Raw genomic sequence first — 13,680 nt, forward strand, 5'->3', positions numbered from 1 at the left:
CCACCAACACTATTCCATCAACATGAAGCCATTGTCACACCATAGCAGCAGTGACACAGACAACCATTAACAACAGAACATTGGGACCAAGTCACAGTTTATACAACAAAGGATTTTATACACAATGAAGGTAAGTTTATTGTTCAATATTATTTATCCATTTATGTGAAAGAATAATTTTGCTTATCACAAGAATATAATATCAAAATTCAAAATATAATATTCAAATGGTGGCCATATTAAATTTTTGTTAGTTCTCATTTAATGGCTTTCAAAGATTTTCTTCAGAGAAACAGTTAATTTAAAAATACATTTTTAAACTTGTATACTCATAATATTCACAAACATAAGTCCTTCATCATTACATTTGCATATTATTTTATATTATTTATTAGTTATTGACATTGTGCATTCCCATTCAGTGACTCAACGAGATATTGTTTAGTCTCTGTAATTATAAATTATTATACATAATGATCATTTAACTACATTTAATACTATAAAAGATTTCTCTATTGAATTAACAATGTTACCAAATAGCAAGAAAATTATTAATAATTCTCTCTCCTTCACATATAAGTGTCTGTCTGTGTTTCAACTTGACTGTGTGTCCTTATTCCTGTCTATGTTTGTAGTGAGGAGACCATTTTCTCATAAAAACGTATCTTGTTAAATTCATTTGATAGAATATTGTTTTTTTGGAAGGTTACTTAATAAGTATGTTCTATCTTGGAGGGGAAAATAAGTATTTTTGTTAACATATTTATTTCTATGATTTAAAACATTTGAACCTATTAATATTGATTGTTTATTGCAGCAGTTATAATTCCTTTAAATTAATTATCCACTCACTGGTAATTTATTTTCTTCGTAAGGTATATTCATGTCACTCAACTGTTACTCTAAGTCTGTCATATATTGTTGTAGCCATATAACAATTAGAAAATTAAATGTTCTTTATATGTATAACAGAGTTTTCATTTAAAAATAAGGAATATAATTACTTGGTATGTCTTATTTATTAATTATCTCACACAAGTTTATTTACAAAAATTTCTCTGTGTAATTGTTTCATTTTTCCTACATCATATCTTGTCATATCAATGGCCAGAGGTAAATCTCTTAATAACATATTGCCATCAAAGATGTCCTGTGAACACTAACAGCTAATTTGTATGTTGTCTAGACATGCAGTTGAATCAAGTAATGAAGTATTTCTTTGTAATTAACTTTTCCATATATACATATGTATATAGGTATGTACATACACACTCACACACACACTCACACACACAATGGTAGAGAGATTATCAGTATTTAATGTGGACTGTAACATTACAGTATATTCCATTTTTAACTTTAATTCAAAATGCAAAAGCCATAACAGAATTTCTCTTACACATTATCATGTAATTCTTTTTCATTACTAAAAGGTTGTTATTTTCTCTATCTTTCCAATATGATGGAAAATGTTAAAATTTCTAAAAAGCGTTAGTTTTATTACATTTCAAGGGAAGTAACTCAAAATTTGTCCCTTTCCAATCATGAAATTGTAGAACTGTTTTTTTATTCTGCAACTGACAGAAATCATGTCTCCCTTTTTCTGTTTTGTTTTCTCTGTCTCTATCTATCTTCTTATGTTTCCCTCTTCATCATTCAGTTCATTCCTCCACCATCTTCTGAGATCATATTTCATTATATATACCCAAGAATTCTCAGTATAAGTAAGTTATGTACAGAGATGGAGTCAGCAAGCTGGGAATTGGCCATAACTAAAACACTGTATGAAGCATGTAAATAGGGTCCATCAGGGTTTAGTTCTCAATACCCTCTTGTTTGTTACACTTCTGCAAGTCACAACAGAGGATCTTAAGACCACCTTGCCATGCCAACTATTGTCTGTGTGTCAACAACATCTTTCTTGTAGCTGAATCTGTTAAATGTTTTGGGAAGAAATGTTTTGCATGGAAGCAAAGCCTCGAAACATGAGGTTTGAACCTAAAGCTAGCGAATGCAAAAGTTTTAGTTAGCAAAGTAGAAGATGGGTCTGTACATAGAGGTGGCCATGCATGATATGCATAAATTGAGTTTGTAGGAAGTTGATAGAGTAAGCTATGTTTTTGCAAGAGGTGCAGTAGGATCAGATGTGAGATGGCAGAGATGAAAGAGTTTGTATGTCGTGGATGCCCAGCTAAAATTTTGAGTAGGAACACCTGTATATAAGGAATTGATTTTAATGCAAAAAATTGATCTCCAGAAGTTATTGATGACTTTTGTTGTGAAGGTACCCTAATTAACTGTAGAAGCAAGTGTTCCAAAAGCATAACTACCAGAGTAAGAATTTGAGTGAAAAATGTTTCAGAAGTTATTACTTCTGTTGACAACAATGGGATTCTCTTGCCAAGTGAGAGACAAGTTGTTTGATGCAGATGTATAAAGTGTTGCATAGTAACGAAGCACAGGCGTTGAATGTAGAGGATGTGTTAAAGAAGTTTTATGTGTTTCTTTGCTGTGTGTGTAATGTTAGTCTACATGAATGACTGCACAGAGAAGCTGAGAGTAAAACTGGATATAAGAGGGATCAGGCTTGTGACGAAACAACTACTGATTTTGCTATGTGTTATGCATTGTATTGTATTGTCATCGTAGACATGGTGTGTGACTGATCATTTCAAGTTGGAGAAACGACTGCTAACTGTGTGTATGTATATGTATGCATTAAGTTATATGTAACTTAGTGTTCCCTGTTGATCCATTATAGTTGGGCATGTAGATGCACTTGGAACACCTAGTGCAGGGCTCCAAAAGACCATAATGCTGAAATATAAACTTGCGATTATCCTTATTTCTCTTACATTTGCTGTGTAGCTCATAGCTTGTTATTCCTCTCAGCATAGCAGTTACTTAACTATACAAAAAGCAGACTGGGTTCTGAAAATCTATGTGCAGCTCTAAACCTAACAGTAGCCGTCATGTATTTGTGTACACAATTTCTTATATATACACACATATATATGCATACACACACACACACACATGCACACTCATGCACATAGACTTCTACCTTCCCTAGTTTCTTATACAATCCATATCTCCAGTTATGTGTGCTCTCGTCATTTCTGGCATCATTATTGAAAATATGGAAGACCTTTTTGAGTTATCTGACCACTAAATAGTCTTTCAACTATTATTCATCCATCTTATATGACCACTATTCCTAGGATTAGAGTCCTCAGGCACCATCTATATAGGATCCTATCAGAAGCAAGTTTCTTTAGACCTTCTGGTCGGATTTTCAAGTGCGAGCAACTGAGACTGGTTATTATCGAATCATGGTCTGTCCTTGTCACCTGCTGACTGGTTCACATCGAAGGATTCATCATGCAATTCTTTCTTGTGACATTCTAATCATGTCTGTAGCACCTGAGCTGTGATCTCTTAATGCACAGAAATAGTGGCCTGACTTAACGAGACTCCCTGATCTCTGAGCTTGGCACCTTGTGGAGTAATGTTACTTCGGAGACCCTTTGTAGGAATCTCATTTCAACCATTTCTATTCATGATCCATACACTTTCACTAATTACCCAACATTTATGACCATAGGTTTGGTTTTTTCACCAACCTATCCTCTTCTGAGGATCGAATGCTGGAGCAGACACATTTCAATTCTAGCTTCCACTTCAGCTTTCTTCCACACATGCCATTCAGAACTTGGCTGGGGTTCTTCTCTTGGGAGGTAGAGAGAACACTTTACTGATCTTCTAAATCTGGTCATGTGGTGGAGATGTGGGACGTCTAGAGATGAAGACAAACCTCACAGAGGCTGACGTCATAGAGGCAATTAAAGCTCTCAAATGTGGCAAGGCTGCAGTAGAGGATGAAATTCAATCTGAGATGTTAAAAGCCTTAAATAGAGAAGTTATTCTCTGATTGACTTTCGTATGCTAAGTGGTTTGGATCCCTGGGAAGACACCAAAGCAGTGGTAGTCTGGAGTGATAATCGTAATGTTTAAAAAGCTCTACTTATAGAGGAATTTCTATGTTGAGCATCTCTAATCAAGTCTCAACTAAGTATGTGGAAAAGAGTTATAGGGAGAGTGTTAAGCCTAAGTCAGCTGAGGAATGATGTGGGTTGCATCTTGGATGTAGCAGAACTGACAGATATTCACTGAATGGTAGGTCTTTGAAAAATCGTATGAGGTGCTTGCTTGCTTTGCATATAACAACTGCATGTCACAGGACATGCTCTCATGAAGTTCCTTTGTGATTCCTCAGATATTTGTGTTTGGTTAAATGGTTCTGAGTTGGAACCTTTCAGTGTGCATGTTGGACTTCATCCGAGATATTTATTGTATGCTTTTCATAATTTTTATGAATTGGATTGATAAGCAAAGCCATTATGCAAGTAATATCACTGTTGGTGGGTGTAGGATTGGTCGGCAGATATTTGCAGATGACATGATAATACTTAGCTCCACAGAAGGTGATTTGCATCATGCACTAAATGTCGAGTGTTGCAAAGCAGGGATAAGAATTAGTGTATTGAAGACTGAGCTGTTGGTCCACAAGTGTAGACGTTTAAGTATCAACTATTATTTCCACATATAATTACTGAATTAATATATCCTTATAAATTAATGATTTCTAATAAATAATTATGATATCCAAATTAATACATCTTCTCACTTTTAAAATATTTTTCTATTTCAGATCAACATTTTAATGCCAACAATTTAATAACATCAGAAGCAGAGACGATGTTGTGTCTGTATATTTTACTGACTTTCTTCCACTGTTCCCTAAGTGAAGATATCACATATCATGTTGAAGAAGAGAATAATCCCTATACCTATGTAGGGGACATTGCTACTGACTTACAGAAATCAGACGACTCCTTCTTAAAGAATAAGGATTTAATTACATTTAGTCAACTGCAACAAAAGGGAGAACAGTTGTTCAATGTGACGAGAACAGGTAAACTGTACACTGTTGAGACATTGGATGCTGAGTCTGTGTGTAGTTATGAGAAAGAATGTTTTGAAATCGTTAAAGTTGCAGTTCACAAATCCAAGACATTTATGAAGATCTTAAAAATTAAGGTCATAATAGAAGACATCAATGACCACCAACCTGAGTTTCCTAAGAATGAAATCACACTAATCTTTGGGGAAGGAGACAGAGATGGAATGAAGAAAACCATTCCTAATGCCATCGACAAAGATAAAGGTTATCAAAACAGCTTAATTAATTATGAATTAAATGGTGGAGGTAACTATTTTTCATTATTTGTTTCTAAACAAGCTGATGGAATTTCCACTTTAGGAATCATTTTAGAAGATAAATTAGACAGAGAAAAGAAGGACAATTACAATATTGAGGTCATTGCTAAAGATGGAGGAACTCCACCAAAACAATCTGTTTTAAATGTTAAAATATCTGTAGAAGATGAAAATGATAATGCACCACAATTTTCTCAAAGTATCTACAATGTCTCTATTGAACATAAACATAAAAAGAATATTCCAGTAGTCACATTATCTGCCAGTGATTTAGACATTGGCAGGAATGGTAAAATATCTTTCTATTTCAGTCAAAAAACTGATGAAAAAATAAAAGAATACTTTCATTTAGATGAAAGTACTGGGAAGTTATTTCTTGAAAAACCTATAAATTTTGGTAAGAAAGAATCATTTAAATTATATGTGAAAGCTAAAGATAATGGAATTCCTCCTCTAAGTTCCATTGCAATAATTCAGATAAATGTTATCAACCAACTCAACAATCCTCCAAATATTGATGTGAATTTTATTTCTACACAGAATCACAACACAGCCACCATTCTGGAAGACATCAAAGTTGGTAGTTTCATTGCTTATGTGATGGTCACTGACAATGATATTGGACACAATGGACAGGTGAACTGTCATATCAAAGATGACACATTCAAACTACAGTCAATGGGATCGAAGGAATATAAAATAGTTCTAAAGAAAGCAGTAGACAGAGAGACACAGGAACATTATCACTTTACTGTGTCGTGTGAAGATAAAGGATTACCTGCTCTGAAAACTGATAAAGATCTGTCAATCCAAGTGTTGGATGTGAATGATGTAGAACCACACTTTACGAAAGACACATTCAAGTTCCTTACCTATGAGAATGACAAAGCTAATTTCCCTATTGGCTTTATCAATGCTACAGACCCAGATATTGGTAAGGGAGGTGAATTGTCTTATTCTCTGAGAAATAAACAGCAATATCGTCTGCCATTCCAGATTATCAACTCTGGCTTTATTTCAACAAACCAGTCTTTAGACAGAGAACACAGAGATTTCTATGAGTTTGAGGTTTTTGTGAAAGACAATGGAAGCCCATCTCTGAATAACACAGTGAATGTTGAAGTGGAAGTATTGGATAGAAATGATAATGCTCCATATTTTACATTTCCTAGTGTTGACCCTTTCACTCTTAATGTCCACTATCATCCGCAAAGTAAGAACGACATCACAGTTCTGAAAGCATCTGATATAGACAGTCACATGAATGCTTTTCTCAGGTACGAAATCGTTTCAGGTAACGAGAGACAGTTATTTAAACTGGATTCGTTCACTGGTGTGTTATCTTACTCTCGTACAGTTTACCAAAATGATGCCGGATCATATGAGCTTGAGTTTGTTGTGAAAGACAGTGGTACTCCAGTTCTGTCGGCAACAACTAGTGTGTCTTTGACACTGACTGTTAGTAACAAGACGTCACCAATGTTCACAGCTGTGCACCTACCAAGTGATAACACAATAGATGCGACATTGTTGATTATCATTGTAGTAGCAGCTGTGATAGTATCTATAGCTATTGTGGTTTCTATAACCCTGTGTATTGTGAGATGTAACAATGTGAGAAATAGCTCATCTGAAAGAACTGCAGAAGAGAAACAGGCATACCAATGTCGCAATGAGATGAGACAGTTGATCTATCAAGGTAACAACAGTGTACCTGTGATGTCAGGTAATCGAGGAGAGATGTCAGATAGATATGGTCATTCAAGGAGCCATTACTATCCTGAAGACTGGAAGACATCGACAATGAGCAGATCTCTTCAGAAGTCTACAAAGGTAAGCTTTACTTCTATTGACTGTTTCTTAGTACTTAGTGTTTAATTAAGAGTTATATGACTGGAAGATATTTGTAGTGAGCAGATGTCTTCAAAAAGCCATAAATAAGGTATGTGTTAAGATTCTCTATTGATAATCTAATATTTTACTGAATAATGGGTATTAAACGTGTGATATAAACGTAACTTGTAAATGTTTAACTTTCTCCATATTGATTTTATGCCAATAACATATAATGATGATTGATATCAATATTTTATAAAGCATAGATTTTGTAAAATTTTCAAGGTAATATGTTATATTAAAATTGCAATAAGACATAAAACAATTTGTTTTTTTAACAGCAGAAATACAGTCAACCGATTGAGGTGACATCTTATGGAGACAACAGACCATCTTCTCACTATCCCACTGACACATTGACCAGTCGTAAGAGCAGTGGACAGTGCTGGAGTGAGCGGTCAAGTAGACAGTATGAAGAAATACCTGCAATGTCAGGTAAAAAAAACTTATCCATTCATATCATTATAATAATTCAATTCCCAGATGTGTAATTTTTGTAACTCAGGGACATTGTTTCATTACTTCCAACAGTATTTCTCCATTAATTACTTTATGTGAGATTAAGTGTTATCTTAGATACTTATTAGAGGGAATATCTGGCATTTGTGTGGCATAAAAATGACTCATCACTGAACTTGACATACACACATGGATGCCTTGTCATTTTTATCACTGAAAATTGTGTGTGTTTTGGTAGAGAAGCACCTGTTCATTTCACATGTACTTTGAACATAATCTATGAATTATAGATGAAACCCACGTCAACCTAAGAATATTATGGTAGAAGACACTTGCAGAACGTATTATATAATGGTAGTGAATCTGAGACTTTCTGATTGCAAAATAAATGGTCTTAGAATTCAGTTATGCTTGCACCTGATACAATATTTTACACACAAACACACATGTGTGTGTGAAAACTAACTAGCTAACTTTTGCTTTCTCATTCTAAAATATTTAGAGGAACTTATTTGACATCACTGACATCATTTTGCTATATTTCAACATACATTCTGTCACTGGACTGCATGTGCATTATACTGTGGTGATGAACATTTCACTATGTGAAAAAATTACCAGGTCATTGCCTCCATTTATTTCAGAAACAATTGTCTACATACTAGGGAAACGTTTACATATTCTGCACTCTCTCTCTCTATACATTTCATAACACAGTATTATGAACTCTTCAGGATTGTATGGTTCTCATCATGAAATTTTGAAAATCCATGTAGGTTTATGAATAGAATGGAACTTGTCCTTTATACAGGAAAGTGAATATAATGTGTACCAATGGTTTCATCTGAGCACAAAGGGAAATGAGGACTACCTGAAAGGATAAGAAAAGTGAACCCTAAATATGTCATTTATAGAAAATAACATCTTTAAATATTGATAAAATAATAATATTTCTAAATCATCTTGTATCTTGGAAGGATCATTATGCCAATATCAAAGACATGCACTGGCTCTGTTTCACTTTTATTAGTCAACTTGTTAATCGTCAATTAACTTCTCAGTTGTTTGATTAATCATTCAGCCATATCTAATCAATCAGCTAGGTTCTTCAGAATCCTTTTATTGCCATTTCCAATTCCATCAATGGTACGCTCTCTCAGCTCCAAGTCTGTTTCCTAGTTTTCTGATTCTAGTTTCCTAGTTTCCTGATGTGAGAATGTGTGTGTGTGTGCGCACGCGCGCGCATGCATGCATGGTGTAGATTCTGTAGATGTGTGACAGGGAACAACCAAATACAAAAATGAAATATTTTGAAATCTTTCATCCAATTTATTCATGTTATCATTAATAATGTGAATTTATTCATTTGTTAGTGTTTCTTACTTGATTTCTACCTATGTAACAATCTTTCTAGTAATTTGATGGGTTTCCTTACAAAATAGCTATCTGATGTTCTACCTATAGGTGGTCTGTTATGTGATACAATGATTGAAGCACAACTGTGTTAAAGAATTCATTGAAAGATAACGAGGAAGTCTACACTTAAAGCCTATTGTATTTGTTTTTGGTTTTGCTGAAGTTTTACAACATCAATTATCATTAAGCATCCTGGCATATCTTAACCCACTCTAATCCAACAGATAATCATTGGATTATTAGTCAGATAAGGAATTTGGGGATGGTGAAACATAATTTCTTTGTTATTTTATATCTTAGTCTAGTAATTGTTGTGGACAAGAGACTTTTTATTAAAATCAGTATATATCTGTTGTCTGTGTGGATTATGCTTTAAGTTTATTTGATGTATATATGTGTGTTTCAGGAATCTATGGTGGTGCCCCACCTGATGTATCAAGCACCATTGAAAGAGACCATTACCAAGACAGATATGTGAAACCTCCAGAGAGACAGTTACCTTCAACACCAGATGTTGTTGTCAGTTAAGTGAGACTGAGAAAGGAACACAACAGAAATAATATCACCTTCAACATTCACACAACATTTAAAACAACAGAAATATATTAGTTAGTAAATAATATTGCCTATATATGATAAATAGCTTCTTAAATCTGTTTAAGACAATATGTTTTATTTAAATCCTCAGATTGTTTCTACAGATGCAATACAAGTCAACATTGTTAGATCTGCCCTATCAAATTCTTCAGTACTTATAGACTGGTAGATACTTGTCCTGCAGAAATACAATTTATATTTGAAACAGGAAATTGAATTATCTTAGAAAATAAAAATAAATATTTAAATTATATTGTAAATATTAAGACTTAAGAAAGTATATTTTACTTAGTTTACATATTTATTTTATAATTTTACAAATATATCTGAAATGGAATACATAAGAATTAGGTCACCCACACATTCCCAGTTGTTGTCAATATTGTATTTACATTTTACATTACACACACATTAACAACATCAGCCATATTTTGTTAATATAACCTCTCTGTTCTAAGGATTTCTATGTCAGTCTCTCTCCACATCAGACATGTTGGTGTTATATAGACTTATCATGGCTGACTGTTAGTGGAGCTGATAGTGTGTGTTCTCTCACTACTCTGTCTTTGTGTGTGAGAGGCAACATCAAGTCTGAGAGAGGCTGTAGTAAGCATCACCCATCCTACTCCTCCTCCTCCTCCCTTTCACACACACTCACACACACACACACACACTCACTAAACACCACACATCCACAAAGGAAGACTGAGAGGGAACTGCTGGTTCCCACTGACTCACCACCAACACTATTCCATCAACATGAAGCCATTGTCACACCATAGCAGCAGTGACACAGACAACCATTAACAACAGAACATTGGGACCAAGTCACACTTTATACAACAAAGGATTTTACACAAAATGAAGGTAAGTTTGTTATTCCATATTATTTGTTTCATCATGTGAAGAACCAATATTGTAACATCAAAAGTCTAATATTTTATAATAGATATGTGTCAGTTCTCATTTATTGCATTTCTTTCCAACATGGCTTTTATATATTTAGTAGGAAACAGGAAGGGAGTGGAAAATATGTTCATTTCTAATTTTACATAACATTATTAAAATTAATTACTGTTATCTTTGACGTATATCTAAAATTTTTCTATTCTATTTTAACATTCACTCCACCGAACATTGTATAGTCTTAGACAATACCAAATATTAAACAAGATTATCAATTAAATATATACAGAAATGTAGGTTTTATACTATATATATATATATATATATATATATATATATATATATATATATATATATATATGTATATATATATATATATATACAATTGCAGCACACGATCTCAGATCAAATCACTTGCTATGCGAGTACACCTCCCTATATATATATATATATATATATATATATATATATATATATATATATATATATATATAAATATATATATAATATCAATTGATTGTGAAATATTATTTTCATGATTTTATCAGTTTAAAATGTGTGTGTGTGTGTGTGTCTCTTTGATTTCTAATAATATTTAAATCAATCACATCCTGCTCAAGATTTTCTCTCATTAGTCTTCTTCCTGGCCAGCTTCTGTCAACTCTCCTCCCCATGCATGCATGGAAGATGGACGTTAAATGATGATGATTTTTTTCATCAGTTATATTTATTTAGCAAAGTGATATAGAATATGTAACATCAAGGTTATATAAAGGATATTGATTTGCTGATGGTAACCTGCAAACTGGTGAAATACATGTTTAATTTGTATTCACTTAATCACTTTTTTAAAACCAAAATAAAGATAGGATGGTCATGGATGGAATACTTTTTGTCATTGGTCTGCTGGATACAAGCTTAGTTGGATAGAAACGACATTATCTTGGATAATTAAATGTATTACTAACATCAAATATTTCACTTCTATTTCAGAATATGTAATTAAAAATGAATTCATTAAGAGGTTATTTATACTTATTTTAATTTTAATTTTTTTATTTTCAAAAGGTGGAAACAAATATCAATCTGTTAATTAGTTTACTTTATTTAAAAATTAATTTTCTATTTAAACAAAAATTTAATATTCAGTTGTTTCTGCTAAATTTAAAGTATTTTGCCAAATATAATCTCATTTTGATGAAACCCTTCCATAAAAACAATATTTATCTCTGTTTTGATATTATTTTAACAATTATTTTGTGTTTTAGAAGCCAGCTTCTTATTTAATAAACCAAGCAATGAATCATATTATTTTATTTCCTTCTGTTGAAGCTAATATACAAAATATGGAAATTATTCGTTGCTTGGAGTTAGAGATTTTGATAAAATAATATATATTTCTTATGTGTGGGAGACATTGAAAAGAAACTTATGTTAACAATTTCAAATGTTAGTTTTAGAGCTTAAATCTAAATATATTAACAAATTTTAATAGTTATGGTGTCATTACTACCTTAAAAGGATTATAAATACTCAAGAAACTTTCGTTAATTTTCTTAGTTAACGCCTTTGCTATTATGTTATTATTATTTTTTTTACATCATCTTTGCCAAAGTAAGTTACAATAGATACGCACAACGCATCATTTATCGAAGGGAGATAATTCAAACTTTCCTATTTCCTTTTGTAGTAATTTCTCATTCTAGTATTTTTCATTGAAATCTTATATTAATTGGGTGATACAGGCTATTTTACTTTGCCATATACCATGCAAATGATAAATGTTATAGTTTAATTAAATATCCTCTGGAAATGGATCGAAATCTGACTGATTGAATTGGCCCATCTTTATTTGTACCTCAAAACTAGACACATGAATATGTTTGATTCAGACTGTTGATCTAAAGAACCTTTAAAACCACAAAAGTTGCAGTACTCAAATCCTTCTAATTACTAAACCAAATTGTATATATTTAACTTCTCACAACCACCTTGAATGGATGTGAAAAGACACAATAACATTAGACTATGTTACTCTGAAATGGTCATAGAAATGTTAAAAACATTACCAACTCTCTTTTGTTTTTTAAGTCATAAATAACTATCATCATCATCATCATCATCATTTAGCGTCCGTTCTCCATGCTAGCATGGGTTGGACGGTTCAACTGGGGTCTGTGAAGCTGGAAGGCTTCATCAGGCCCAGTCAGATCTGGCAGTGTTTCTATGGCTGGATGCCCTTCCTAACGGCAACCACTCTGTGAGTGTAGTGGGTGCTTTTTACGTGCCACTCGCACAGGTGCCAGACAGAGCTGGCAAACGGCCACGAACGGATGGTGCTTTTACGTGTCACCGGCACGGGGCCAGGTGAGGCTGGCAACTATGTTCCTATGAATTAGTCAAATAAATCTCATCTCACTAGCGTATCATTTTCATATTGGCTTTTCTCTTGTTAAATCGCAACATATGTGAGAAACTGAAAGAAGAGCAATGCAACTGCTGGTTCTCGTTGACTCACCACCAAAACTATTCTATTCAACATGAAGCCATTGCTCCACCAAAGTGGCAGTGACGCAGGCAAAACCCTTTACCAGCCGAATATTGTGATTACTACATCAATCTAACCACTTACTCTCAGACTAGAGGCCAAGTGTTGCAAAAGTGCTCCTGATGCACAGTGTACTGTGCCACTGGATTGGAAGGCAAAATTCCATGTGTAGAGTCTGGATGTAAACTTAAGATGATGAGTTTGTGTTAGTGGATTGATAACTGAAAGCATCAGCCAGGGATCCGATTAATGGAACATACCTGGTTCCATATTGTGGTCAGCATCAGGTATTTCAGCAATCTACCTTTGGCAGGTATGAGAAAAGTCACTGGAAAATACCTTGTGGTATGACATTATGCATAAGTGTATGAATTCAACAAAAACTCTGGGTGGTGTCAGCTAGTATCCCTGGCCAAGCAAAAGCTTGGTAGGTGGGTTATGTATCCCTGGGGATATACATTAGGTGAGCATTCAAGCAGTGTATGTAACCATGTTACTAAATATGTATATATCTATTCTGTTTGAGAATATAATAGGTTTCAAGAGTAGGTATTTTGAGTACATATGAGGCAGACTGT

General features: G+C 33.5%; 1 protein-coding gene across 1 annotated transcript in view; it reads left to right on the top strand.

Annotated features, from left to right (window-relative positions):
- The first annotated feature begins 4,743 nt into the window (after positions 1–4,743).
- Positions 4,744–13,680, top strand: part of LOC118766121 — a 63,118-nt gene continuing 54,181 nt past the window's right edge. Inside the window, exons 1-3 of the mRNA XM_036509395.1 lie at positions 4,744–7,113; positions 7,458–7,611; positions 9,458–9,576. Coding sequence (XP_036365288.1) covers positions 4,759–7,113; positions 7,458–7,611; positions 9,458–9,576 — 2,628 coding nt within the window. The 5' untranslated portion in view covers positions 4,744–4,758. The remainder of the gene's footprint in view (positions 7,114–7,457; positions 7,612–9,457; positions 9,577–13,680) is intronic.

The sequence above is a fragment of the Octopus sinensis genome, linkage group LG14, assembly GCF_006345805.1.
Source record: "Octopus sinensis linkage group LG14, ASM634580v1, whole genome shotgun sequence".
NCBI lineage: Eukaryota > Metazoa > Mollusca > Cephalopoda > Octopoda > Octopodidae > Octopus > Octopus sinensis.